This window comes from Mucor mucedo (assembly GCF_025094135.1).
Source record: "Mucor mucedo strain NRRL 3635 chromosome Unknown EV154scaffold_48, whole genome shotgun sequence".
Taxonomy (NCBI): domain Eukaryota; kingdom Fungi; phylum Mucoromycota; class Mucoromycetes; order Mucorales; family Mucoraceae; genus Mucor; species Mucor mucedo.
The window spans coordinates 45,753-73,699 of record NW_026252332.1 but is presented as its reverse complement, the minus strand read 5'-3'; the positions used below and the strand labels follow the sequence as shown (position 1 = coordinate 73,699).

Here is a 27,947-nt window from a genome sequence, read left to right as displayed (position 1 = left end):
AGAAGATCAATACAAGACAGGTAAATACAACTATGTATAGCTTTATCTCGACTTGAAGTTCGGAGCTTCTTCAGTTATTGATGCCCAATACTACAATCGTTTTACTAAAGGGCCACAAGTATGAAATATGTAGAGAGAAACAGACATTAAGTAGTCTGAGGTGCAAAGGGAAAATACTAACAAAAAACGTCTATAATTCTCAAAAGTCTCAACAATATTAAAAAAAAGTAAACACTTTAATGAATTTCATTTTGCACTCTTGGAAAAGTTGTATATTTATAGTATTTTTAATAGGTATGTTGATTCAATTTTCTTTTTTTTGCCTTTGGCGAGAACATAACGCGAGGGACTTTACAGGAAGCCTCCTCATGATGTACTCTCAATCTAGTAACACCTTTCAATCTCGACGCTGGTAATCTCACTATAGAACTTTCTGCAACTTCGGTAACCAGTTTTTCCAAGTGATTCTTTGAAGTTGGGAAATAATGAATTTTATGAGCTAAAGAATTATTGAAATTACCTTACCTTAAACTTAAAAAGTGTATTGATAGTCTCTGAGACATGTTTAATCGCTTCCTTGGTTGTGGGGAGGGAAAGTTCTTCGATCAAATTTGCAACATATAATCCTTCTTTTTCTTCTAAGCTATACATGTAGCCGGCATTACCTATTTGTCAAAATTGTCATTATTGTTAAAGCCTAAAATATACTTGGACGTTTTAGTAAATACTTACCAATAAGATCCATAGCCACTACAGTCTTCGTTTTTTATGCTGTATTTTCGATTCAATTGGTTCAATATCGACAAATTTGTTCGCAAATTTTTAGATTGCTGCTTTGTGGCCGTGGCAGAGCTTACATTGCTTTTCTTCCACTCATTCGTTGATAATTCAACTCTTTCCATTGTTGCAGCCAATAATAATGTGGCTTGTTGTTACACAGGATAGGATCTTTCCTATAAATACGCTTCCTTTTTTTCATTTCTTAATAAATATTCTTTAGTTTTGTCTTCACCTAAATTTGGGATTTATCTTGTAATTGATACTAGTAGTATTTCCTCCGCTTTTTGTTGCTGTTTGTTGTCTATTGTAAATTATACAATCACATCATCTTCTTACATAAACCCGTCGTAAACTCTTTTCTCTTTGACATCTAAGAACTATATTCTCTTCTCATCTCTCACTGTATTATTGTCGATTTGCATTTTATTGTCTTATCCATATATTTTATCGTCTAAGATCACTACAGAAATACTCTTAATAAATAATAAAACTAAGTTGACAACTAAAAGTCTGGTGCTCACTATCACAATTGTTATATAATAATAATTGTCCCTTTTTAAATCTAAATCCGTACTAGCGCTATATCACCATATTCAAATCCGTCACAACGATCCATCAATTTTTCTTATGGCGCAAGTTGAGAAGACATTTTCTTCTGAAAAAGGAAACAAAGAATGGTTTACGATCATCTGCTCTTTTGCGGCCAAACAACCAGGCTCACCACTAGAATTTTAACAGATTCATAATTAATTAGCATTGTATTTACCACATATTCAAAATTTCAACATACTCTAGTATTTTCAATTTTGTTCCACGAAAAAGACAATCCAAGAGCTTTGCACAGTGTCGGTATGCTGTCAACTCACTAACAGCTTCTGAGTAGTCTTCAAGATTTTCAATACTATTGTGTAACGAACGCGTTAGTACAGATTATTTTCAAATTTTAACATTCTTTTACTTACATGCATCTAAGGATGTTTAGCAACTTGTACGCATCACTGTTCTTTGAGCCTGCTTCCCTAAGTTTGAGTTGCTCCTTCAAAATCTCTATAATCATACTGTCGGTATCGTCCTCATCACCTCCACTATAACACAGAAGCTGTTGTAAGCAATGATATTTTCAAGAAAGACTTGTTCTTTTGGGGTGTACCTTTTCAATACCTTCTCCAATAGCTTCTTATCTTCCTTTGACAATCCCACGTATAGCTTCATATTCACGTTGTCGATAGCCGCCATTTGTTTCCTCGTCAATGTTTTTTTTAAAATTTCATAAGATTCAGGATGAATACAGTTAACAATATTTGATAGAGACAATCTAATGAGTAACAGAATACAAACCTGTTAGATCAATGTATCAACGTTTTTGAAAATATTATATTTACTTCAGCATCATGTCATCATCAACATCTGCGGTTTTCTTCAGCAACAACTGTGATGCCAGTCCATGCACTTTATCTTTTACACAGTTTTTTTTCTTCGTCATCTGCTTTAAAAAAGCTTTATCTTCATAATCAAATTCTTGCTTATTAAACTAAAATTCATACAGAAATATCGGTTAGCGAGGTAGAATAATAGAGGAGTATAAGCGCGAATATTACTTTTTTATAATATAAATTATATAGTTGATCGACTGGTTCGCTTCCTTCTTCATTATCATCAGTTTCTTCTTCTCTGTCTGATCCTTCCTCACTACTACTAATATCATCATATTCCACTTCTGTTGTATCAGAAACGCCATCTACTTCTTTTTTGTTGTTTCTGCCTTCTAAGCCCCTCTGCTCCAGTCTCCTCAAAGAGCTCTCCGACGCGTTCTTCATACTCTTATTTGCAAGCTTTTGGCCTTCTATTCTGCTGTCTGTTTCAAAATCTCTCTATGTTACATTAAACTCTTTGTTAGATATATAATGGATAAAAACCAGCTTATACTTAGACTTCACCAAGACTGATATCTCTTCAAATAGTTTATTCCACGTATCAGCGTTAAATTTCGCAGTTCTTAAAATAAGTTGGTAAGTCTTAAAATAAATTACGACGCAATTAAATTAGCAAACATACTTTAAGGGAACATCTTTTCTGGTTTCTCTAACAGTGCTATTAAAACGAGTGACCCAAATTTTATGCAGAGCTTGGGCAGTTGAAGCATCGATTTCCAGAGACCATTCAGCAATTTTGGTTTGAAATTTTGTGACGAACCCACAAAACGTTGGTTTTATTTTATTTCTGATGAACTGCTGTAATTCTATATGGAAAACATTAGTATACTAGCTAGCATTAATTGCTTCGCTTACCTTCTTTTCCAGGGAATGCAACCATAATAGGATTTGTCTGAAGCTCGAAAAGTGGAAATGTCTAGACCTCCGTATTTTTTTCAAACGTATTTTTTTTTTATACTACTTACAGAAATTCTGGCCAGAAGACCAGCAGGCCAGTATATTAACAACCATTTACAGTGCAATCACAGCCATTCACGGTTCGTGAGTTCCAAAACTCATGAACTCTCTGCCTAGGAGGTCGCCCTCCAATATTTCTTTTTCAATTTAGCTTCTTTTTCAAATAAACAAGAGTCACTACTAAACAAACCTTTTTACGTGATCGGTTACTTTCATACGATAAAAGAAGTATGCTGAGGGAAAAGAAAAGAAGAAGAATAAAGTGTGTGAACCAGCTTCATGTATAGATAAACAAGCTTATGTCAGGATGATTTCATTTGTCTATTTTATCATCCATAATGTTTGAGCCTTTACTTAAAATAGAAACACTTTCAAAAACCTCCCAAGCAAGTCAGAGCCTGTTAATTGTCTATCTGCGTTCCAGTAGTAGCTTGTAATGACAGTGAAGCAGGTTTCATGGAAAACAAAAATCGATCATTCCATGAAGTTTAGATGATATGGCATGTAAATCGACGTGTAGACCATCGCGTGATTCTAAAAAATACGTTTGAAAAAAAATACGGAGTTCTAGACATTTCCCTAAAAACAGGCGTTACAATAACAAGATTTTTAAAGGCAAGCAATTATAATATTGAACAAATACCAATATGAAGCTAATTATTTACCTTTACATAATTCTACAAAATTCCACATGCTCTTTTGTCAAGCATCTCTGTACATCCTGTCCCTGTCAGGGAAGAGGTAAGGGAATCCAACAAGCCAGCATTAGCATCTTGTTGGTAGGCTTTATTAGCCGCCCCGAGTGAAAATGGTAGCGAAGCATATCCAGCGTTTATGCATATATGCAGACTATCATGAGTAGCGTATACGTTTGCTTGTATTGTCGAGCTGCTAAATGACTCAGTACAAAAGTAATGTGCATTACTATTGTTTTTAAAAACAAATGCTAATCTTTATTATATGTAATAAATAATTTTAAGTGGTTGTTACATTTTTATCACCCTTGCTATATATTTAGTGATATAAACATTGAATTGGATAAGAACTGGAGCAGAGTATAAATCAATAAAACAGAATATACATGTAATCCCAAATTTGATGCGGAATACATGTCTGGGGGACATCCGCTAAATTTAGTTGTCGGGAACACCCGAAGACCGCAACGTCGCCAGACTGGTGCGCTGGAAGTTTTTCGACAAGTGAAACCTTTAAGCAAAACTGTTAGTATAAAGCTTAAAAGTACGTATTTCTGATATCTCATACTTGTTTGAATTATTATTGCTTCTTCGGAACGGTGGCAAAGTTAGGCCGTCTTCAGAAACAAGATGACAGAAACCAATCAAAGCAATATTCATGGCGCCGTTTTGGTCTCTATTAATTGTGGAAGAACGAGAGGACAATCTTCTGGGACAGATCTCGTTTGTGCAGGTCACGGCACCTTTAATCCTTTTTCTTCCATGGTCTCCTACCCGTATTATTTGTTTTGTTGTAGGCTCAAAGCAAGAACTACAGTTAACTGTTGACTTGTACTCATCTACAATAAATGTTTCGTCTTTTCCAACACATTTAAGCCTTTTCAAAACTGGATCTAAGCTTCTTCGTTCATGTCCTCGAATGTATGTCCCATTTCTAGACCAATCCCCCACAAAAGTCAGTACTGAGCCTTCTCTTACATCTAATACATGGCTTTTAAACATGCCAGATCTGTATCTGCTGCAATTCTTCTTATGATAACGCTTAGTCCTTATCTTTCTTGTCACACGTTTCTTCTCCAGAGAAATTGGTTTTTCCGTCTTTCCCTCTTTTTGTCTTTTCTCTCTTTTTATTCTATGATTTGTAGATAAAGCAGCTGCATTCACTTTGCTTGCGGTATGTACGTATGAATAATCACAAACTTGGCTGTGTTGGATATCTGACACTTCATTTTCAAGCATATAAAATCTATTTATCGATTCGAAGAGAGTACCTGCTTTTACACAATTGATCGAAGCTGTTGTTACAATACCGGGATCTATTCCTTGTACGAGCACTCTATCCTTCTTGAGTCTTTCTCTCAGCTCGTTTGAAACTACTAATCGTGATTTGGGCTTTACGGAAATAGATTGACTGTGTAACATTTTGTTTAAAGTATACAATTTCTGTCCGCTGGCTTTAATCGAAGAATTTAATCGTTTCATTCGCTTGTAGATGTTATTGCACACCAATCGTTGTTTTTTTAAGTCTTGGTAAAGGTAATTATTCCAGACCTTATGTCGTTCTTGAGCACGAAAATATCTTCCTAAATCCATTCTTTTTGACTCTTCTGGTTGAAGTTGTTTAGATAACTCTGCGTACTCTTTTTTTTCGGATTTCATGTGTCCGTATAGATCATTAATCTCTGACACAATATCGTTTTTGTTCTTGAAGAGTTCAGACTTTTGATCTTCCGTTTGGTCCTCGAGCATCTCATCATGTCTACTTTTTGTTTCCGTTTCTTTCTTTTGAACTTTTTCACCAAGAAACTTCAGGTCATATTGGTTTGTGTAATTGAACGAATATCTGGGCTTCAGGTTTTGCTCTCGAAGAATGCGATTTATAGCACCCCAATCAAAAAAGTTTTCAAAGAGTGAACTTTTAGCTTCATCACTTTCCAAATCGGCATAAGACGTGAAAATCGCATCCTGTTCATCAAACATATTATACTCTTTACAAAACAACATGTACAGTGTTATAGAGTTGACAGTAACAGAGAGATTCTGGTTATGATCTTTTGACGGGAACATTCGCACTTCACGAAACTTGGTTTTGTTGCTCGAAAAACGAACAAGTACATTACGAAGATGACGTATCTTGTAACATGATAAAAATGATGCATCTTCATCTCGTTTTAAGGTGATACGGCGAAGAGTATTTATAATAGCTGCACATAGCGACAATGCTTCTTCAGGTATTGATTCCTGTTTGTCCTTGTACAATTGATTTTCCACGTAGTTAGGATTTACATTACCGTTTATGGTTTCAGAACCACTGAGCATCATTACAACGGAGACAAGAGCATTAATTTCCTTCGATGATAAATCCCTTTCAACAACTTCTTGAGGGACTGTCATCATTTCAGCACCAGCGACGAAGTCCTCCTCATTAGCATTACTATCAAACCCATCACCATCCTTATCTTCATCCACGCTAACACGATTGTCTACTATAAATTGGAACAGAACTATATTTAGTGGGGCAAACCAAAACTAGTATTTTGAGGCAGAAGCATACCTTCTGTACTAAAATCGCACTATTTAACATATAAAATCGCATATAAAACCATTCCATCGATCCTTGATCGACAGGTACATAATATCATAACACTCATAAAAAATAATAGCATAAAAAATATCCTGAGTTATACATTTACAACTCAGGGTTACTAGATATTCCAATAGAAGATCCCATTTCGAATAATAGATTGGCTACACTGATAAGGCTCATCAGTCATTAGTAAATACAGCCAATAATACCAAGTGAACACAAACGAGCCCATAATTTTACCCACGCTTTAAATAACTATAAATACCCCCCTTTCTTTCAGAGATGAAAGAGGGATTCACTTTTAATAAGAATAAAAAAGCCTACAAGCAATATTAATCTTATTCTTCCTGTTTTTTTATCTTTTATTTTTCCGTGTCAAACAAACCGTTTTTCCACACCTTCATCTTCCGGATCGCTGCCAGTGGTTTTGTTAATAACGTAATATGTCGAATCAAAAATGGCCTTGATGAATCTCGTTATGCACGGAAGTTTTCTGTCTTTACCCCTTTGATACTTTATAAGTACTTTAAAGAGAGTTTCCATTTTTTGTTTTAAAAGCCCCTTGCTCAACTTGGTTCCTTTAGCCTTTGAGACTTTTTTAGTATCCCTATTGTGCTTTTTTCTAGAGCCGAAAAACCGCTTCTTTGCAAGATTTATTCTAAGCAGCAAAGTCACCACCACTCTTAGATCTTGCTTGTAGAATTCGTTTGACCACATGTTCTCAAAATTTGTGTGGAATTGTTTACAAGCGCTAGCAAGAGCAGGTGTAGTAGTGAAATTGAAAGCATCGGCCTCATTCATATTGGCATTGATTGCATCTAGAAAACTGAAGATATGTTAGCAAAGTGACCTCACAAAGATGCAATGAAATACGTACGAGTTATTTTTTTTATCGACAAATTTTTTGCCTATACATTTTGACATTATTGTCCAAAAACCGGCATATGAAAACAAATCTGCTTCTTCCAGTGATTTTAAAGTTATATTTGACAAAAGAGCAATATCTTGTTCAGCTTTTCCAATGTTTTGATTATTAAAATCAATGTCATCCAATTTAAAAATATCATAGGTAGTGGCCGAATTGTCTTGTCCAACTTTTCCAGAAAACAAAATTTCAATCAGCGTTTCAATAGCTTTAGAAAGACCTGCTATTGATTTTCTTCATGTTGTTTGTAACATATCGAGCCTTTCACGTAGAATGTCATAGTCGAATTTACTATTGATTACTGACTTGAGTGTTTTTCCCACTGTTCTGTAACCCGTGTCTTTTTTTTTTCTTTTCTTCTTCAGTATTGGCTGCTTTGATCATTACTTTTTCTTCAGTGTTTTCTTGATCACTGATATTTCTGCTGGATGATTGATTATTAACATTATTATTGGTGTTGTGTTCAACTCTTTCCAAGAAATTATTGGCCAAATCATGAATATTGATCAAATTTTGCTCTTTAAAATGTTGAATCTTGTTGTATAGCCACATGGCCGATTTTGGTATATCGCCTCCAGACATACCTTCAACTTCATTGTTATGTAGCATAAGCTCAATTTTCTGTTTTATAAGTGGCACTACTCCAGTAGGAAGCTGTTTCGTGGATAATGCTGCGCCAAATCGATTTAACAAAGAACTTTCACCACTGCTACTACTCGCGGTATTACTGTTCTTGATAAGAAATTGCCCCCACTTCTTATCATACATAGATTGAACTTCTTCTTTTAGCAGATTAACAATCATTTCATCTAGTTTCTTTCCAAGCTTATGTCTATCTTTTTTTTTGCTTTCTTTTCCCCTGCTTCTCTTTTAATTGCCACCTTCCTTGGGCTATTTTGGTTTTGTACTTGCAATCCTGTTGGGTCGGGCACAGGTGTCTTGGTAGATTTGAGAAAGAAGTAGGTGGTCTCATGAATATAAGAATCCTTGTGCTGCAAGATATAAAAGCAAGGTATCTGGTCCGATTGGTCGGTATTGGAAGGATGGATTATTATGGCTTTTGATCTTGTGGAAAAAAGCATTATCCTACAACGGTATAGCTGACAAATAGCATAAAACAGAAGACGTCCTTTTACATTGATACTAACTGAGGCGTAAGCATTGGAATGCATTGAAACAACTTTTGCATTGGGTGAGTTCAGAAGATTGCAGATGTAACGACTGTTCAAATAGTGGGGCTGGATACCATTATTGTCAGTTAGTTTTGTCTTGCAGATTTTCACACCGTAACTTTTTAGTCATGAATTCATTTTGACTATACTTTCATGGAAAGATGTTTGGAAAACTTTATAAACCTTCTCAAATCTTGCCTCAAGTTCTTTATTTTCATAGGAAGGCAGTTTAATCTCACTGCTGTTTTTATCTGCCCAAGTAAAAGTCAAAAGTCTTTGTGGAAAACCATCATCTAAAGAAACATAAATTATAAATAAGTCTTACTATAATCACCGGTTAGATAAATCAAACAAACCAACCTTGAGTAGTTAAACCACTATCCTGGACATTAAAACCCACTGTTCTTTCCCCTATTCATAAAAATAACCAATGTTAATTGTAGGCTTCTAATAAAAGTTCACGCAAGGAGCTTACGTAAGGACTGTTTTCGCCTTTGCTCATCATCATCCTTATCAGGTTCTATTTTTCTTTTCATAGTTCAAGACGTATTGAATGGCTTGAGAAGGGGAAAAAGAAGTAAAAGAAGATATTGTTTATCACAAGTGGTTCCCATTTGTCAAATGTAGGTTAATGTCGTGACTTCGTTATGTCAATTTTGATTGCTAAAGTTAAACATAGATAAATGATTATTCTTTTTACCCAGATTGAAAGTATAAAGCAAGGCGACTGAAAGTGATGTATAGGGATCATAAGTTTATAAGATGGTAGACGGGATGCTGCATCAGTAACGTATGTGTATAGAATTATACATTTAATGTCAATAGCATGACAGCTATAATTAACAACCCAGTGATTTTTATATGATTACACTGTAGGTAACAGTTATTATTTGACATGCTCATATTTATTACAGCATAATTGTATATCTAGATCAATACTATTGCTAGCGGTTATACCGTTCAATGCATGTCTTTCAAATTGGCTAATCAGGTTCATACTTAGTGATCGGAGAGATACTAAATCGTAAAGCTATTGGCTACTTTTCAAAATCAGGGCCAATAGAATTGAAAGTTAGTGATCGGAGTGCCCCCAGACTTGTTAGCCAGGCCTTAAATTTATAGTACAATTATATTTACGCATGAGAGGTCGGTATTTTAATTATAGATGTTCTGTGGAGATTCTCCAATGTAGACTTTACGAATGATCTATATAACCTTCAGTTTATGTCTACCTGTCCGATTGGCATTATTCATTATCAAGGATTATTCTTAACATACACATTAACTCAGAATCACTCCACGGTATATCATAATTTACCCGAACCCATTCAGTATAAATATGTCCCCAATTTCAATTATATCCGTGTTCTTCAGATTGGATTGAATATATTTCTTTATTTCTCATTTTACATATATAAATAAACTCGTTCATTCTTCAAAGACTTACCTTGTCTAATTATTCTATATTTAAATAATCCAATCACATCACATAGACAACTCAGTCAATCATGTAGTTATAATATTACAATCTGCCCATTACATAACAAAGTAGTTAATCCTATAACGTATTGTGTATATCTGAATTACTAAGTTTGCTGTGGCCTTATCTTATATCTCATTTTTATCTAATATGGTTTCCTATTTCGGATTGTAATTGTTTTCTTTCCATGCTATTGGATTCTTTTATCATAAGCCCTTATTATTATCCCACAATCGTATAATTATTATAATAGAATATTATATCAATAAAGTCTATCATAGATGTATTAACTTTAAGTGTGGGACAAATAATTGGTTGAAGATGTATAATTAGATGAATATATATGTTATATTTGAGAGATTTGGTTGGTATTTGTATCGAGTTGTAAAGGTAATGTATAACTTTGAATTAAATGAGTCTCTGTAAAACCCTTTATTTAGTTATGGGGAGAATCAGGTCAAAAGAGCCTGTGGTCCTTTTATACCAACCAACGCTCGAAAAAAAAAAAAAAAAAAAGAATTAAACATCCGCTCCTCGTGGTCTTACTAGATTATATAGTAAGGTATTATTTAGTAGAATAATACACTTACTAAATTCCAGAACAATGACTTTGAGTTAGTCTTATTGAAGTGTAATCTTAGTCGATATAATAGAGGAAATACGACAATATTGCCAACAAGCTATTGTATAGTCGATGTTGATCTTAACCTAATTGTCAACCTCACAACATCCATCTCCATACATATCCCTATTCCTTGAAATATTGTTTTTTTTTTGTCAGCTGCAAATTTGTGGTTATAGAGCAGCCCTAGTTTTACGCCCGTAATGAACGAGCTTCTAGTGTCACTGTTTTCTTTGGATGTCTTATATAGGACCTCTTCTGTTTTTTTCTTATAGCTATTCCTCCACCCTAATGCAGTGTAGTAATTGATATTTACGCCATTTGTAACCTTGGCCACCAACCCACGTTCTTTAGACTTTTCAATCATACGACACATAAACGTCTCTCTAGTAAAGTCCCTATAGTTTTTGTATAATCTATCCAAATCTGGTACCTTAGTCTTCTGTTGCTTTTTAGGTGAAGACTCTTCAACAGTTTTCTCCAGGCGTTTAACACTTAAATAGGTTTTCTGGCTAGTAGCTGTTTTAGGAATTAAAATCGGATCATCAATTTGTATAAGAACATCCTCCACCGGATTGTAAACGATTTCTCCTTTCTCATTATGAATGTTGTCTTGTCCATCTTCATAAAAAAAACGTGCTCGTTATTAGAAAATGATTTAGTAAAAAGAAAAAGGACAATATGGTAAGATAACCGCCAAATTTAATTTCTTGGCATAGACAAATAATCCTTGGCCAAAATGACAAAAAGAATTGAGCTTGTGACATTTGTTTTTTAGCTTCTGCCCAATCATTTTTGAATTTATCAGCGCGAAAAGTATGTGGGAATTTTTTACTCTGCCATGACACCCTTACACTGAATCCAAATATCATAAAAAGCCCCGAAATTTGAGGTGTCAATGAAATCTATGAGGTTATCATACATAAAAGTAAGTGTATATTGGTTGGCAAAAGGATGTACCAGTGTGTGGCGTTTTAAATATAAATTTCGGAAGAATATAATGTACGTAGCTTTTCATAGGTTACGGCTTTATACGTTTGTTAGTTGATTTAAAGTTTGTAAGATCCTGTGTCAAGAGCTACAATCGAAGTCTACATGTAATCGTTCGCTGGACAACGTTATTCAAGATGAGCCTGACTTAATACATAGGGGATTATGATGATAAAAAGCCGTTTTTAGTTTTGGAATGATGCATGATGGAAATTCTCCTTTAGTTCGTAGCATACTAGTAATTTTGAAAAGGTATTTAACAAACAGGAATTGCTTCTCACAGTTAGTTTGATAATTGTCATCGAAGTATAATTAAGTATGTCAAAAACCGTTTGTAATGTAGTTATGTGTACAGGTTGAAGACCATCCGAATTTTAAATGAATTCTTGCTACGAATGTAGCCGGGTTTTATTGGTGTTAAATACCACAAAAGGTGAAATGTTCTGGTTGTTTGTTACACAACGTTATTGTAAAAAAAACATGTTTTAATAAAATGACGAAACAAAACGTAGTATTTTTTAACCAAATAAACCTTTACAAGTAGCATTATAATGAGCATATGTATTTTAGTAAACTTGTGGCTCGTATAACCATTCCTTCAGTATTATAGACGACGCCTTTATGTTGCGAATGGCAATCTCCACCAAACCTTCACAGACAATTTTAAAGAAGAGTCATTATATGCTTTATAATCTACTTTTCTTTTTTAGACATTTACGGGGAAACAGTCTTCCGAAGAGAATGACATTGCCGACAGTAATATCTGGAGTGGCAGTTTTGTAATGCAACCACTGCCTATAACTATACTATATTTGAATTAAATCCTATATCTTATTAAATGTTATAATTATATAATAAGACTCTAGTAATTTCGGGAGAGAGTACTACCATAAGCCGGCCGTCGGTGCCGCTTGGTAAACCAATAAGCTTTACTTTAACTCGATAAAAGGATAGCGGATTAATAACCCAGAAATTTCATGGTTCTACCGACAGCTTAGTGTCACCTGACTATTTCAAATCCTGTTATTTGTTTGCAAATGTTACCAATGTCTTCTTCCATGTTTATTCTTATGCGTTATTTTAACAGACTGTCTTTCTTGTCCAGATTTTTTCTTTTAAATTAGCTGTATAAAAGGAAAATTTGGGTGAGTCGGAAATTGCATATTGTATTAATAAACTTTTATTAGAAGAGCTGATACTGTTTATCACATTAAGAAAATTCAATGCTTTTACATCGTACCTCAAAGATTTTCTTAATGCAGAAAATTTAAATTTTTTTTTATGTAATGCAGCAGCATGAATACTGAACTTGTACCGGTTTTAGCTACATCTAAAGAATTTGGGGGTATATTTGATACAACTACTTATTATATTAATATGTCCTCAATCTTAAACAAAATATATATTTTACTTTTAAAGGAGCATTTCAAAATTAAAACCTTATTTCGTTCAAGATATTGACGTAATCTGGTCAAATTTCGAAAGGGTGCTATATTAAGTGTAGAATATGATCACCGCCATAACACGGCTTGATCAACGTATCATATTATTATTTGTAGTTTCTATCATTAGATGAGTTATTCTTGATAAACTACTATTGTAAAGAGGGTTAATTTTAGACTTTTTTTCCCGCCAGAATCATGTGCAGAAAAGCCGACGATAATGTTTGTTTACTTCTCGACAAAGCAAATGTGCAACGCATTTCATAAAAGCGCAGACGGATTGCTCCTTTCCAGAAACTCCCTTTATTTTTAAAATTAAAAATTTACAGGGTTAAATTTGCTTAACGTATTTAACAGCTTCTGCGAAAATATAAGATCATACTGATTTTAAAATGTCATTGAAAGCATCCGTATCTATAGACAAATTATTACATATAGCTGGGCGGTAAGCTGCTCCGAGATGAGTTGATTCAAACTTGTTAAGCATATTATGTCATAAACTTCATCATCTACAGGGACATTTTACTTAAGAAAAAATCAGCTTTTTGAGGTTGTCAAGTAGCGCATGTTAAATTGAGTCAAATATTATAAATCGCTGAAGCCGAAGTATATATTTCACTTCCTGTTTCACCGCTGCAATCTCAAGCATGATTTTCTTATTGACATAATTATCTATCTTAGCATGGACAGGGATAGCAAAGCCTATCGCGCAATGTGTAATACTCCTCCTCTCGTACGATTTTTTTGTTTCTTAGTTTTTACCAAGACTAAAAGAATTTAAACGCTACAAAGCATATATCACAGGCGGAGGGCTAAATGGTTAAATGGCTAATTCAGTTGATTATAGATAGCGGTAAAAATAATTGGGATACATACAAAGCCTTCATTTATCTAAACATAGACGTCAAGCCTCCGCCGCCATCTTTTTCTTTTTGGTCTTTGAGTCTGCAATGGCTGTCTTGATGTGAGTGCTTTGTGAGTCATATATTTGTCAATAAAATAAGGTGTTTTTTGTCCTTGATCAGGTTAATGAATATGTTAAATAAACGTGTTTTTATTTCTGTTCATTTTAAACGTTTTTTTCGTTACACGTAATAGCATTCTAGTACGTCTTTGCATTGTCCAATTTGGGAAATTAAATCTTTTGCTAATTATTTTCTGTCCATAATGTTGTTTATAAAGCATTTTTTTTGCCAGGTTTTCATGTGAAAAACTTTTTAACGCTTGCTTTGCTCATGTAAATATTTAACGTCAAAAGATGTTAAATGGGCATTTGAAACTGTATGCTTTAATTCTGAGATTCAACCTTAATAATTAATTCAATTGTTCTCTGTGACAAATAAATATTTGAAAATGGGCGGGATCATGTAACCGAATAGTAACGAATAATAAGGGGCGAGGAGGGGAGCCAGGGGCGAGGGAAAAAAGCATTCCATTTTTCCTTGGTCACCTCGTGGTTATTATAATGAGATCCTGGTGCAAACAACTTTTTATGTAACAATCTTTTTGCTTATCAGTAAAAATCGTCTTATAATGTAAAAATAATTTTATGTCCTTATTTAGTCAATTATATTTTATTTAGGTTATTCTATTTATTTTTGTATCACTTAAATACTGCCTTGCTCTGACCTTTTCTTTCTCTCTCTTTTATTTCACAATCATTTAGAAAAAATAAAATAAAAATGAAAGTTTTTAGTATCACAGCTGTAGTCGCACTTTTCGCTACTCAATCAGTCTTAGCTGCTACCACAGCAGCTCCTTGTGATCCAAACACTTGTAAACTTCCTAGCTGTCTTTGCCCTTCATTGACACCACCAAATGGTCTCCAACCAAAGGATGTGCCTCAATTCGTTACAATCACATTTGACGATTCTGTCCAAGCTGAATTGTTGGCTACTGCTAAAGATTTGCTTAACGTCAAGTAAGTTATCACTGTATTTACATCCCTTAATGCCTATATTATTGTCGTTGTATACAAAAAAATCCTCCCCCCTAAGTGCTGTTGTTCTCATTTCTAATGCACCCCTCTCTCCATTATATTTTTAGGAATCCAAATGGATGTGCTGCAAAGGTAAAACTTTGTACGACTAACATAGCATAAAAAAATCTAACATGTCTGTAGGGTTCTTGGTACGTCTCCATGCTGTACACAAATTTTGCGCTTGTTCAACAATGGTATGCTAATGGAAATGAAGTCGCTGAGTAAGTTTTCTATTAAATCGACTATACCAGTTTGAGATTTACTAACATTTTATTTTTAGTCATACTTTTACTCACGTCGGAACACCGTCTTCTCAGTATGTACTTTTGAAAGTGTTGTAATATATTACTAATCACACACACATTTTTTCTCTCTGGTAGAGAGATCGCTGCTGCCCGTGCCATGTTAAATCAATACGCTGGTGTCCCTCTTGGAAAAATCAAAGGTTTCAGAGCTCCATTTTGTAAGTACTTCGATAGGCCTAGGTTTCAGAAATCTAATTTTAAATAATCTTTTTATAGTAAATTATACCACAGACACCTTAAGAGAGATTGCAAAGCAAGGATTTCAATATGACACATCATCTACTGGTGTTGTTGATGATTGCTACTGGTAATTCAGACACAAGATCTTTTTAATCTGTTGACTAATACACATTTTTAGGCCGTATACCCTAGATAATGGATTAGCAAACGATTGTTGGAACAATGTCTGCGGCTCAGATCTCAAACTTCCTGGTAAGTGGGAATAAATATTCTAGATAAAAAAAACCATGTACTAACCAATTGCATGAAACAATAGGTGTATGGGAAATTCCAATGTATGCAGTCAATGATAATCAAGGTACCGCACAATTAATGGACGTGTACCTGTCTGGATCACCTTCAGATGTAACTGCTTGGTCAGAAGCAAACTTTGAGAGACATTATAATGGTAATCGTTCACCTTTTGGTATCTATGTCCACCCTAGTAAGTTTAACGTTACACACACACACATATATATATATATACATACATATATTAATGCTAAATGTTTAGCTCATTTGACAAATTATGCCGGTCTCGCTGACATGTCTTCACAAAAGGCTGCCGTCGTCAGTTTCATTCAATCACTTGCATCGAAGCCCGATGTTTGGTTTGTAACTAATGAGCAGTTACTACAATGGGTAATAAATTAAAAATAAGTGAGCGTTAGAATATAGAATAACTTATGGATAATTGTAGATGCAAAATCCAGTTCCGGCTAGTCAGTTAGCAAGCCAACCTTACATGCAATGTACGCTACCCAATGTAGGAAAGGAGATTTGTAATGGGTTAGAAAATATCAGTATCGCCAGCAATATTGTGTCCGGTAGCCTTTTAAATAATTGTAACTTCAACACAGCTAACTGGGGTACTTGTTTCAATTGTCCTGCAACCGAACCTACCCTTGATAATCCTACACCTAACAACGCCGTAGCTGAATCTGACCCTAAGTTCCGTCACGCTGTACCAAGCAATTGCGACAGTCTTTGGTGGGACCCTATTGCCGGCCAGTGTCTATGTTCCAATACAACTTGTGCGTATAACGATACTTCAGTTCCTCTTACGACAATTGTTGCTAATAGCACAACTGCCTCTGCTACAGGCAAAGTTGCTGAAGAGACAAGCGTCAAGAGTGCTGCTGCTACCATGGCGACTACGTTGTTTGGCCTTACCTTGGGCATGGGTGTTGCTGCCGCTGTAATGATTTTGTAATCATTTCAAATTTTTCCTTTTTTCTATACATATCACATCAAGTAATTTTACTTCTATTAATATTATTTCAAACTGTAAAAGTAATTATTTCTTCCTTCCCCCACACTACATTTTTTTCTTTCATATAAAAACCGTATAGTTTTATGGTCGAGACCTTCCATCTCCTAACTAATTTTATTATCAGCTGCAAAAATAAAATAAAAAAAAAGACATTGGATAGTAGGAATCTAGAACATAGTTTTCGAAATGCAGGGTTATTTTTTCTAAAGAATTTTGCTTTTTAGCTGTATATTAGAAAAAAGTTGTATCTTTGATTTCAGGTTTATACTTGCATGACGTTCTTTGCTGGTTAGCAAAAGTTCTATGTTTCGACATAAATATTTATGGAGCTTAATTTGTTTAGACAGATATGAAATTTTGGCCTTATCAAAAACTCACCAATTTCATGCGAGAGCTTAGTTTGGAAAATTATTGTTAAGATTGGAGTAGAAGCAGGAGTGTATCCTCTGGTACATATATCTTTATTATTCATCGGCATCGACACAGAGTTGACATACATCTGTGAAAAGCATTATATGTCTGACGATGATAAATCAAACAAACGAAGCAAAGGCCTTTTTATACCAACTATATTTATTTATTTACAAGCTATTGGGAGGGTTATTTTTGTATTTTACCACTTTTTTAGTCTCTCTGTTACCACGCACGGATGGCTCTGTATGGGGTCTGTAGTCTTTAAACATTTGAGCCTTCAAGAAGGGTAGATTTGTTTCCTCAAATAATTTCATTTTGACCTTTTCTAATACTTCGTTGACGGCCTCAGGTTGAATGTGTGCTGCGTCAGTCTCTTTTGACTCTCCTAATAAGCATCCTTCGCTGTTGGTTTCTATATTCAATGCATCAACAGTATCTAATAATGTACAACTGGACCCTTCGGAGATTTTTTCTTCGTGAGACGGGGTTAAACAGGTCATGTTGGGTTCTTTACGAAGTACATGATCAATATCCACGGCAGAAAAAAATGCCACGCTCTAATCACACTTTTCTATTAATATAAATGTTTTTACAAGTTCATCTTTTTTCTTCTGTTGTACCTGTGGTAAATCTTTCATTCCCAGCTTGTAACTAAACAAAGCTCTTGTCCAGACATTGGCAACTTGAAGCGCCAGGGCTGTTCTATGTTGATCCTTATCCGACGTCAAGTAACGAACTTCATCATGAACGGAAAGCATAAACCGAGCATTAATATCATATCTTTGTATTAAATGAGACATAGATGTGATCAAAAGGTGAAGGTAATCTACACCTGAGCTTTGCACTACCCAATTGATCCGAGAAGTCAAGAACTGAGTTCCAGTGTACCTTGGTTTTAAAGCGTCCGTGATGGAACAACCCAATACTGGCGTTCTTGGTTCTTTTGAAAGAGCAATATCTTCCAGAGCATTGAACATGTAACTTTCAGAACCTCCATGCCAAAACTTGCGTTTGAAGGGGTTATGAACTGAATGTTCCTTTTCACCCTTAGTGTTGGAATAGAGGTCGAGCGCACGTAATTTGGCAGCCTCGATCTCCATTCCTTGGTTATATTGCATGAGTAAACTGGTTGCGTATTTCACACCTGCACCGTAAATTCGGGCATAATTGAAAATCTTGGCTTTGTCTCGACTGATGCCCAAAATTCCAGCTGTTTTGGAGTGAAGATCAGTCCCTTCAGATTTAGTACCTTGTAACGTCATCCAGCCTAATGCTGTGGCCCCATGAAAACCAAATTGAGAATCGCCTATAACACTGGAAATCCAAAGCTCTTCAGAGTCCACATCAGCACCTACAATCTTAAACCCCTCTGGTGCTTGAACCATGGATTTTAGTTCAGACCCGATACGGTTCAATTTAGCGTTACTAGCAGTCAGCCAAGTTCTTTCAACAGCACGACGGGTGACGGTACCCATAGCTACCATTTGTGGTAAAATGATGCCATATTTACCTGATTCTTTTGGGGGTAAATTCATATCGATACCCTTCGTGGAATCCCATACAACAAACTGGTTCAAAATTCTTTCTCTAGCACTAATCCAATAGGCAGATTTCGCATTTAATTCCAAAGCTTCTTTTGCCGCTTCGTATTCGGAGGTCAAGACACCATCCTCAAAAGAGCCAATGTACCCTTTTGCCAAAGGATTACCACAATTGGCAGTCTCACCATCCTTATGTGGTACTTTTAAATAAATTAAGTCATCCTCTTCTAAAACTGATTTGGCCAATTGGTTATGAGTAGCTTCATGACGAGGTACTTTAAAGCACCATCCATGTCCTGTCAGATGATGTAAAGGATAACCTTGCCATTTCAAACGAAGTAAAAGTGGAGCTATACGAGACCGGGTGGTTATCTTAAATTTATCTGCCTTCGTGTCGTAGGAATCCTTGTACCATTTGGGTTGACCCTTTAACTTTCTTTGGCGTGGGTTGACAAACCAGTCTAGTTGGCTAAGCCAAGGATCCTTTTGACGTCCTTCCAAATCATCAATCATATCCCTTGCTTGTTCGGCTAAATGTCTAAGTTTTATGTCAAGCATATCGTCTAATTCTTTATGCTTTCCTGCAGCCTTTTGAAGATAAGCTTCCCATTTCTCGGTAACAGGCAAAAAAGAGCTTCCGATATCAAGCATACCTGTAAAAGAAACAGGGTGAGGGCAATTGTGTCTGAACCTAGGAAAGACAACCTTATAAATGGCATGCGTTAACGCTACATCGTTTGCACAATATGTCATCAAATCATCAAAATTGGTACGGATTTCGTCCAAGTCACCTGTCACAAACATATCTCTTTTTGATTTGTCCATCTCGACTTTACAGTAAAATTTGGCGACATCTTTCAGACTGTTGAGTGAGCTGACATCAAAAAATTTGGTATGATCTATGGTACTGCTGGTGCCATCCAGCGTATCCTGATTTCGACGCTTAACTTCCATGTTCCAAGCCGGACGTTGTTGAGAGCAGAGACCAGCTACTGCTATATGCAAACTCATAGTATCGACATATTTAATGTTGGATGCAACTTGGCTGTATTCTTCCGCAATTCGTGCTCGATCATAACCCACATTATGCCCCACAATCAATCGTTTTTGATGATTTTTACCGAACGAGATCAATTGTTGTTTATCAGTGGTTTCGCCCAATAAATATGGCGATGTCCATGAATACCACGCTTCTGGTGTAGCCACAACAGCGAGTGTAGGAAATTTTCCTTCGCTCATTAAAACTTCTACATCAAACACCATGGTGTCCTCCAAAGGATGATCTACCGCAACACTTGTTCCATTTGCATACCGCGTCCAGCCTGATACTCTTTTCCATTTCTGTGGAATTGGTGGTAAATCAATATTTGCTAAATTTTCGCACTGGTCTAAATACGGCTTTGATTGTTCTAAACCGATTCTGATAAAATGTTCCTCAATGTTTTTGCCATATAAACTAGGTAATTCGATATCGATAGGCGTACTGATTTCTGCTTTTTTCCCCCAAATATCTTGTAGTTCTAAGTGTTCTTTTGCATATGCCTCCTTAGTCTTTGTTTCTATACTTTTTGTTTCTTCGACAGTAGGATAGGCTTGAAATAATTGCGACTGTAGTTTAGGTGATAAAAGTTGAACCTGAGCAGGGTTTATTTTAACTATTATATAACTATTAGATTCCAGCCCTCTTCATTCCGTATACTTTGTTACCTAGAGAGTGTAAGGGGCGTCTGAGTAAAGTATACCTAACTTTTTCAAATGCTGTCCTTTTAATGATCATTAACACAAATACAGTCTCCCTTTTTCTTATATATGTATTCTTTCAAAAAAGAAAAGAGGGTGTTACAATGAATTCTGATTTTTTGACATCCCCCTAAAAAAAAAAAATGCATTTCGTAACAGTCACTCATAAGAGTGCATCTAGTTTGACTCACATGCTTTCACACGTTTTGTAAACTGTTACCTAATCTTTTTTATCTTTTTTTCTTCTTCTAAATGCCATCACCCCCAAAACCTTGGGAAGTCAATAATAATACTGCTACTGCCTCAACCCCCGTCGTATCTCATCAAAGTTCAATGACAGACTCAGCTGTACCAACTGTACCAACAAGACCCTCCACCATGAATACCGGTATGACTTCAGGCTACAATGGTAAGAAGTTGTGATTTCCCTACATTCACAAACCTGTACTCACATTCACGCAGGCTTAGGAACAAGTGGTTACGGTACGAGTGGTTATGGTGTTGGTGGTTATGGTACTGGTGGCTATGGTTCCAGCAGTTATGGCACAGGTGCTTATGGATCAGGAGGATATGGATCCAGCTACAGTCGATATGGAGGCATGGGAAGCTATGGCGGCATGGGAAGCTACGGAGGCATAGGAAGCTATGGTGGCATGGGAGGCTATGGAGGCATGGGAGGCTATGGTGGTATGGGAAGCTACGGTGGCATGGGTATGAACCGAGGCATGTATGGTGAAGATAATTCTAGCCTGACACAAAGAATGGAATCAGGTACAAGGGCAACATTTGATGTAATTCAATCTATTGTGGGTGCATTTGGAGGGTTCGCACAAATGTTGGACTCGACTTACATGGCTACACATTCAAGCTTTATGGCGATGGTGGGCGTAGCAGAACAATTCGGAAATTTGAAACATTATTTGGGTGGAATATTCAGCATCTTTGCATTAATACGATGGATGAAGCGAATTTTGTATAGAATCACAGGTAGAGCTATACCACCAGAATTGCTACCTCCTTCGGAGGAAACTTTACCAGAACAAGGGGACGCACTCCAAATCACAGCAGGCGAGACAATAGAGGGTACAACAGAAACATCTGCAGATCAACCACAACAAGAAGTCGCTCAAGTGTCTCGTAGACGTCCTATTCTTATATTTTTAGCTTTGGTAACAGGTTTACCCTATTTAATGTATAAATTAATCCAGAGATCCAACCAATTAAGACAGCAAAGAATGATGATTCCACAACATGGACCACCTCCTCAAACAGCCAGGGTCATTCATGACTTTGTTGCTGAAAACGGGATCGAGCTGAACCTTCGTCGGGGCGAGACAGTGCAAGTGTTATCTACAGTGGACCCAGCCACAGGCGCACCGTGTGATTGGTGGCAAGGAAGATCTGCGCAAGGTGTAATCGGCATCTTTCCTGCAAATTATGTACAGATTATTGGATATTAAAAAAAAACGAAAACTACATATACCTTTACTTTATATTTTTCATTTTTTATTTATTTATTTGTATTACAAATGATCAAAGAGAGAAGAGGGGAATCTATTTAAAAATTGGAAAGGGAGACGTCTGCTATACATAGAAAAAAGCAGTGGATATTTACAGGTAACAAATTATTCATTTGATTCATTCTACGCCGCTTGGACTCATTCAGAGCTACAGCAACAGGATCAAATATCTGAGATTGCTCTGCAATGGTATTTGGCACTGCCCACGTGAACTTACCATCATTCGGGATGATGGCAGGTAACGGGTCTTGTTGTTGTGGTTGTTGCTGTGGCCAAAAAGTCACGTTGGGTATCTCACCATTATTCGAATTATTAAAATCTCCACCAGTGATGTCGTTAGGAACGGAGTTCATTGTGACAGGGTATGGATAAGGTGCCAATGGAAAAGCGGTAGGTGTACTAGTTGGAGGCGTACTATTATTACTGGAGGGGATGGAGGAATAAGGTGGAGGTGGTGGGTCTTGTGGATGCTGTTGTGGTGGCTGAGGTGTTAAAGGAGGAGGTGTAGATGATATAGGTAATAAATCAAGGCCGTTTAAGGGCGAAGGATTCAATAAGGACGTAGATGGATCTAATCCGGTCACTCTTTGGATCGTCTTTAAATGAGCACAATACTTTTCCAACATCTGATACAATGTGCGCTTTGAAAATGGTTTAGGCAGTATATCTGTCATACCGCTACCAATGTATTGCATAATATCATTGTCAGTAAAGTTGGATGTCATCGAGATAATAGGTGTTAAGGCGTCATATTGTCGAATGCTGCGTGTAGCCGAGATACCATCCATTTTGGGCATGACAATGTCCTAAAAAAATTAAGGTTAAAATTGATTTCATAACTGCAGTAAACTAAACTCAACGAACCATTAGGATTAAGTCATATTTTTCCATGCCCATCTTCTTTAATGCTTCCACACCATCTTTTGCTAAATCAATGGTACAACCAATGATTTGTAACAACTTTCCACTTAAATCACGGTATACGGAATCATCATCTACCAGCAAGATACGAGGAGGTACAGTCCAGCTGACCTGAGATGATGACGATGGGGAAGAAGTTGATGGAGAGGATTTACGTTTTGCGGTTGGTCTTTGTAGGGCCGTAGCTAGATTGGGGGTTTGATCAGCAGCCATGATTTCGATAGCAGGTTGATTATCTCGTACTGACATGTTGGAGGAAAGTCTACCCAACGTGACAAAAGTCAGGCCATCAGCAGTTTTAAGGGGTGATCCAATCAAACTTCCCGCATTCATGGATGCAGCGGCAGCAGCAGCGGAAGCAGTTTCATTGTTTTCTTGCTTGATCTCTGTAATAATCTTATGATGTGCTACAGTCGGATTCAGCTGTTCGTTTAATTTCGTCATTTGTTCGGAATTGTTTTGAGATATCCGAGTAAAGGAATCTAATAAATGTTGTGCTTGACTTGAATTTGTGACAATAGCAGTTGTATGAGTTTCTATTAAATGGTGTCAATATTTTTAAACATCGCCCCGTAAAAAAGAAATAAACTCTTACGTTTTTCTTTCTCAGTAACTAGCCTAAGAAAATCTTTAATAAGGTTATCTTTGACAGCCATACTCTTATTAAAGTTTGCTAATTCACTCATGATGTGTTCATCACTCTTTTTCAGTTGACAAATGTTTTCTTCCAAGGCACTCCTGGACTTTTTCAATTGATCAATTTGTAACTGTAAATTAAGGCCAATGTCCTTGATTTCTTGTACGGAATTCACACTTGGTTGTTTTGATGCGGTCGCTAGTTGTGGTACAATATGGACCGGAGATTCTTCTTTCTTGGTTTTATTTCCAGGTGCTTTCCGCTTAATGTCCTCTAACAGATCTTTACGGTCCCTGATAAACTTTGGGTGAATAAATTCCCAGGCCTATTACAATTTATAAGCTTTTCTTGTTTTATTTGCTTCTAATGAGCACTCTATTGACATACTTGATCGCCGTATGGCTTTTGACCATCTTCACCGTTGCGTACTTTGTGAAAATCATACTTGTTTAATTGACGTACAAAACTTGCAAAGTTAGAATGTTTAAAATGCTTTGGTAAAATGCTTTTAGAAAACTCATTTGTATCTTTAACAATAAAGGTGGTACCATCTCCATTCCAACAAAAAGTATTTTTAAACGCTTGGTTTTCCAGCATTCTACAAGTTTTTTTTCAGTTAGTTTCTTGCCCTTTTACTGTCCCTTTTAAATAAATACCTAAATAGTTTTTGAATGAACTCGGGTACAGATCCTGACGTTTCGTTTATTTTGGCTTGTTTCATTATTGTTTTGTTTTTGGACATACTCTAGTCATGCCAGTAAGAGCGTTTTTGTAAAAAGTGGTATAAATAGAGAAGAAAGAAGAAAGAGAGAGAGAACGAGAGCAAACCGGCATTTTTTTTTTTTTACTGCAAACACAAGTCACAAACACGTATTTATTTATTTATTATTGCCAAGTGGGAGCACCATACTGCTGAGGTGGGTATACCATATTTGGGTAACCGGCAGGACCTCCCATGGGTGGAGGAGGAGGAGGAGGTCTAACACCTGCATAAGTGGGTACGCTGTGATGTGTTCCTGCACCAAGTGCTGGTGCCATAGCTGGGCCACCAGAAAACAAACGATTTGGCATCTGTACATTTTTCCTTGCCTCAGCTGCCAATAATCTTTCGGCGGCAGATCCATGCTTCTCCCCTTTACCATCCTTCTTAAAAGCATACGAGACAGAGATCTGTTTATTCATCAAGTATTGTCCTTCCATCGCATCAATGGCGGCATCGGCTGACTCAAAATTATCGAAACTGATAAACCCAAATCCTTTCACTCCTCCTGTCTCGGGATCTCTACTGATCTTTGGTGTATGAACAATCAAACCAAATGCACTGAATGTATCGTATAACATCTTTTCATCCACTTCCGGATCCAAATTTCCGATAAATAACGTGGCTCCAACATCCAAGTTCTTTTTATCTGACGTAGCCTACTCTATCATTATCAATCTATATCCTTCTCCACATTAAAACTTAACACGAACCTTGTTAACTCTTATAGGCTTACCATAAAGTCGTACTTGGTTCATAATCTTTATGGCATAATCTGCATCTTCCTCTGTCAAAAATTCAACGAAACCATAACTTTGATGACTTTGTGTCACTCTATCCTTGGGTAAATGTACATTAACTACCGTTCCAATTAGTCTCTTTTTTTTTTCCCATTTTTCATGCTATGTTTTTACCAACAGGTCCAGCTTGAAGCATGAGTTCCCAGACAAGCGATTCGGTACACCTATCGTCAAGATTACCGATATAAATAGTCGCTTCTTGATTACGTTCAATTTGTTGCGCCATGAGATCGATTTATGTATTATGTAAAAAAAAAAAAAAAATCGTCAAGTTGAAAAAAGTGTAAAAAAAGTGACGACATGTTTCTTCCTATCACGAAGCAGAAATCTGATTGGTCAATTCCTGCGACAGTTGTGCAAAATGCAATTACAGATCCAAAGCATGATATTAGGATATACTTGCTACAATTTACTGTCGAATGCTCTGCAAGCGAGCAGCGTAAATATGGATAATTTAAAGGTTTTATATTGATCATATTTCTACCTGTTATGAGAAATCTTTACAAAACGGATATAGAACAAACCAAATGCGTTCGATATAAGAAATTGAAGAAGTTGTCACAATATGATTCCAGACCGTATTTATCAACTGAATGAGAAGTCTCAATACAGAGATGTTTTCGAATTACATTTTCTTATAATCTAATACACCACGTATAATCCTCTCAGAGTCAGATAATTAGAACCGTATAGAAAGGTCAAACTCTCACATCAGATAGCATTGTTTAAGTGATCGTTTTCCTTAGGGACAGTCAAGGTCCACATAGTCCTAACGTCAGATTATGATACTTTAATAGACAACAAATTCATCACAACCAACATATGGTAAACCTGTATTTGTGTTATAGCTTACTTTCAACTTCTCGTTTGAACTTTACTTTAATATCTCTGCGTAATATAAGGATCAAACGAGCTCAAACGCAAAAGAGCGATGATGTAATTGTCAAAATAAGACATTGTTTTTGATTGTATATTCTTGTTTCCAGGTGTAAATGGCAGCCAAATCACAAATCTTACGCTGCGACTACGTGCACTTTGGTTGTTCCTGAGAAAAAATTGAGTGTCTTTAATAAAAGCGTAGAAGTATTCTTTGTCAAACAAAAAAGAAGACTATCAGTAGAAAACGGGTCTAAACCAACAAGTGGTTTATCTATATAATTAATTCAATAAAAATAGACCACAAAAGAAAAAAAATGAGCTATTTGCACAAATTAAGTAAATGTTCGTGATTCAATACGTACAACTATTTAAACAGTTGCAGCATATTACCGTCTCTGGCAGTAAAGGACCTCATATCAGACCTTCAAAATCCGACTGATTTTCTACGAGAAGTATCAATAGGACTTATGTAGGTTACCTGGAAAAGTGCTCTCTGTACTGACACGGGAAAAGCAGCTTTGTATGATAATCTTCATTGCTTTATGGCCTTAATCGATGCTTCGAATTACAATGATTATTTTCTCTTTTTATGCCTGTAATCTAATAGCATCGCTTCAAAATTGAATGCTCACTTCAATTTATTAGATATATACCTAAGAACAGGAGAAAGACCTTACATAGAAGCCGTCAAATACATTTACGGACAATCTGGAAACAAAACAAAAAAACCTTAAAGAAGCGGATCCATTGATGATATCAGATATCGTACAGCAGAACGTCAAAGTCCTTTCAATAAATATTTTTGTGAGTCATCAACAGAAACACAATCTGTCATAATGGTGACAAATCAAGGGCACAGACGCCGAACGCTTATTGGAAGTTTTCTGTTCAGAAAATAATATTTCTACGCAAGCATCGACCAGAAACGTTTCCAGTATTGGTTTATTTTCTTGTGATGCCCTTTGCCCTTCATTCAGCATACAGCCTTTTTTTATTGCATGTCAACGATATTCAAACTTTTAAGAATGAAAGATAAATTCTTAAGAGATTAACTGTAGCTTTGAATTTAGTGATCGAGGCCTTCTTCAAAAGTTCTGAAGTACGTATGCCCAAGAATTTTTCCTTTCAAACAGATGGGTTCTTCTGCAGTGTTTTGTTTGTTTGTAGCCGTAGTTGATTAGTAAAGAGGTGAAAAGTAACTTATGGATTAGTTATTAATTGCTCTTTCCTTTTGATGATGTTATTATTTGTGAAAATTTATTCTGACGGGTTGCTACAATTAATTACCAATAATGATGTACATATTTCTTATATAACGAATCAAACCATCCATGACCCTATTTAAAAATTATCGTTGTTCATTTTGAGATGAACGATGACGCCACAAACGTTCATTCCCATACGAGGATTATTTTAATTTTTGAAATGGTAACCCTATGAAATAATAGTCATTATTATTAATACTTTTGAAATTGCTTCTGTTGTAAACGCTAGCAAAATGGAACATGACTATAAAGGAGATAAACAATATCATTTTTATTTCAATCGGTTTTTTAACCACACACATAAGTACACTTCATTTTCGTCACTCCCTATTCTTACCTTCCTATCCCATTGATATTATTTAGTAGCTTTACAGATTTTAATTTGTCGATTTTTATTTTTTGACTATTACCACTTGTCTAACGACTATGGGTATGGATCAGTCTTGGTGACTATTTAAAAACAAAAAGCCATTGATATATCTGCATTTAAAAACACGTGTTATCGACACTCCGCCTGTTATTACAGTATAATCACGTTAAATTCGGACAAGCGAAAAAAAATTTCAGACTAAAAAAAAAATATTTTCAGACAAACGTAAAAAACTATTC

The 27,947-nt window shown here is 35.9% G+C and overlaps 8 protein-coding genes across 8 annotated transcripts; 2 read left to right on the top strand and 6 right to left on the bottom strand.

The window, feature by feature from the left end:
• Window positions 1-280: 280 nt before the first annotated feature.
• Window positions 281-3,093, bottom strand: EV154DRAFT_589047 (uncharacterized protein; the record flags this gene model as incomplete). The annotated part of the gene is made up of 12 exons (XM_051606845.1): window positions 281-467; window positions 526-665; window positions 733-757; window positions 1,464-1,503; window positions 1,571-1,681; window positions 1,743-1,865; window positions 1,931-2,095; window positions 2,163-2,311; window positions 2,379-2,651; window positions 2,718-2,775; window positions 2,836-3,019; window positions 3,069-3,093. 12 exons carry the CDS (start codon window positions 3,091-3,093, stop codon window positions 288-290), a joined length of 1,473 nt encoding a protein of 490 aa, XP_051457398.1. The 3' UTR covers window positions 281-287.
• Window positions 3,094-6,774: 3,681 nt separating this feature from the next.
• On the bottom strand, window positions 6,775-9,085 carry EV154DRAFT_551852 (uncharacterized protein; the record flags this gene model as incomplete). Its single annotated transcript, XM_051605013.1, has 7 exons — window positions 6,775-7,270; window positions 7,367-7,546; window positions 7,680-8,193; window positions 8,286-8,615; window positions 8,733-8,842; window positions 8,910-8,960; window positions 9,025-9,085. 7 exons carry the CDS (start codon window positions 9,083-9,085, stop codon window positions 6,828-6,830), a joined length of 1,689 nt encoding a protein of 562 aa, XP_051457397.1. The 3' UTR covers window positions 6,775-6,827.
• A 1,903-nt stretch (window positions 9,086-10,988) lies between these two features.
• On the bottom strand, window positions 10,989-11,285 carry EV154DRAFT_397260 (uncharacterized protein; the record flags this gene model as incomplete). The annotated part of the gene is made up of 1 exon (XM_051595209.1): window positions 10,989-11,285. A coding segment is annotated over one exon (297 nt), but the record flags the coding sequence as incomplete, so codon positions are not given.
• A 3,457-nt stretch (window positions 11,286-14,742) lies between these two features.
• On the top strand, window positions 14,743-17,069 carry EV154DRAFT_602805 (uncharacterized protein). The gene is made up of 10 exons (XM_051607314.1): window positions 14,743-15,004; window positions 15,130-15,154; window positions 15,206-15,285; window positions 15,345-15,380; window positions 15,445-15,527; window positions 15,586-15,676; window positions 15,728-15,801; window positions 15,866-16,033; window positions 16,103-16,230; window positions 16,289-17,069. The coding sequence occupies exons 1-10, from the start codon at window positions 14,766-14,768 to the stop codon at window positions 16,799-16,801; spliced, it is 1,437 nt and encodes a 478-aa protein (XP_051457395.1). The 5' UTR covers window positions 14,743-14,765; the 3' UTR covers window positions 16,802-17,069.
• Window positions 17,070-17,421: 352 nt separating this feature from the next.
• Window positions 17,422-20,637, bottom strand: EV154DRAFT_443651 (DNA polymerase family A-domain-containing protein). Its single transcript, XM_051597029.1, has 3 exons — window positions 20,524-20,637; window positions 17,896-20,471; window positions 17,422-17,832 (listed from the first exon to the last, which is right to left on the bottom strand). Exons 1-3 carry the CDS (start codon window positions 20,591-20,593, stop codon window positions 17,443-17,445), a joined length of 3,036 nt encoding a protein of 1,011 aa, XP_051457394.1. The 5' UTR covers window positions 20,594-20,637; the 3' UTR covers window positions 17,422-17,442.
• A 171-nt stretch (window positions 20,638-20,808) lies between these two features.
• EV154DRAFT_421154 (Peroxin 13, N-terminal region-domain-containing protein) lies at window positions 20,809-22,016 on the top strand (the record flags this gene model as incomplete). The annotated part of the gene is made up of 3 exons (XM_051596000.1): window positions 20,809-20,944; window positions 21,019-21,543; window positions 21,595-22,016. The coding sequence occupies 3 exons, from the start codon at window positions 20,809-20,811 to the stop codon at window positions 22,014-22,016; spliced, it is 1,083 nt and encodes a 360-aa protein (XP_051457393.1).
• A 39-nt stretch (window positions 22,017-22,055) lies between these two features.
• Window positions 22,056-24,442, bottom strand: EV154DRAFT_232571 (HSF-type DNA-binding-domain-containing protein). The gene is made up of 5 exons (XM_051594508.1): window positions 24,291-24,442; window positions 24,022-24,232; window positions 23,593-23,959; window positions 22,941-23,533; window positions 22,056-22,882 (listed from the first exon to the last, which is right to left on the bottom strand). The coding sequence occupies exons 1-5, from the start codon at window positions 24,374-24,376 to the stop codon at window positions 22,115-22,117; spliced, it is 2,025 nt and encodes a 674-aa protein (XP_051457392.1). The 5' UTR covers window positions 24,377-24,442; the 3' UTR covers window positions 22,056-22,114.
• Window position 24,443: 1 nt separating this feature from the next.
• Window positions 24,444-25,438, bottom strand: EV154DRAFT_232560 (uncharacterized protein). The gene is made up of 3 exons (XM_051594507.1): window positions 25,309-25,438; window positions 25,108-25,253; window positions 24,444-25,053 (listed from the first exon to the last, which is right to left on the bottom strand). The coding sequence occupies exons 1-3, from the start codon at window positions 25,418-25,420 to the stop codon at window positions 24,520-24,522; spliced, it is 792 nt and encodes a 263-aa protein (XP_051457391.1). The 5' UTR covers window positions 25,421-25,438; the 3' UTR covers window positions 24,444-24,519.
• Between the last annotated feature and the right edge of the window lie 2,509 nt (window positions 25,439-27,947).

What these genes read in the sequence shown, in the direction of transcription:
- EV154DRAFT_602805 (XM_051607314.1), top strand. Translation starts at nt 14,766, where the DNA reads ATGAAAGTTTTTAGTATCACAGCTGTAGTCGCACTTTTCGCTACTCAA. An exon ending in CAAATGGATGTGCTGCAAAG is followed by an intron (nt 15,155 to 15,205) that starts GTAAAACTTTGT and finishes ACATGTCTGTAG; the next exon opens with GGTTCTTGGTACGTCTCCAT. An exon ending in AATGGAAATGAAGTCGCTGA is followed by an intron (nt 15,286 to 15,344) that starts GTAAGTTTTCTA and finishes TTTTATTTTTAG; the next exon opens with TCATACTTTTACTCACGTCG.
- EV154DRAFT_443651 (XM_051597029.1), bottom strand. Translation starts at nt 20,593, where the DNA reads ATGATCATTAAAAGGACAGCATTTGAAAAAGTTAGGTATACTTTACTC. An exon ending in ACGCCCCTTACACTCTCTAG is followed by an intron (nt 20,472 to 20,523) that starts GTAACAAAGTAT and finishes GTTATATAATAG; the next exon opens with TTAAAATAAACCCTGCTCAG. An exon ending in GAATGAAAGATTTACCACAG is followed by an intron (nt 17,833 to 17,895) that starts GTACAACAGAAG and finishes AAGTGTGATTAG; the next exon opens with AGCGTGGCATTTTTTTCTGC.
- EV154DRAFT_232571 (XM_051594508.1), bottom strand. Translation starts at nt 24,376, where the DNA reads ATGTCCAAAAACAAAACAATAATGAAACAAGCCAAAATAAACGAAACG. An exon ending in AGTTACTGAGAAAGAAAAAC is followed by an intron (nt 23,534 to 23,592) that starts GTAAGAGTTTAT and finishes ACCATTTAATAG; the next exon opens with AAACTCATACAACTGCTATT. An exon ending in AATATGACTTAATCCTAATG is followed by an intron (nt 22,883 to 22,940) that starts GTTCGTTGAGTT and finishes TAATTTTTTTAG; the next exon opens with GACATTGTCATGCCCAAAAT.
- EV154DRAFT_232560 (XM_051594507.1), bottom strand. Translation starts at nt 25,420, where the DNA reads ATGGCGCAACAAATTGAACGTAATCAAGAAGCGACTATTTATATCGGT. An exon ending in GCTTCAAGCTGGACCTGTTG is followed by an intron (nt 25,254 to 25,308) that starts GTAAAAACATAG and finishes TTGGAACGGTAG; the next exon opens with TTAATGTACATTTACCCAAG. An exon ending in AGCCTATAAGAGTTAACAAG is followed by an intron (nt 25,054 to 25,107) that starts GTTCGTGTTAAG and finishes ATGATAGAGTAG; the next exon opens with GCTACGTCAGATAAAAAGAA.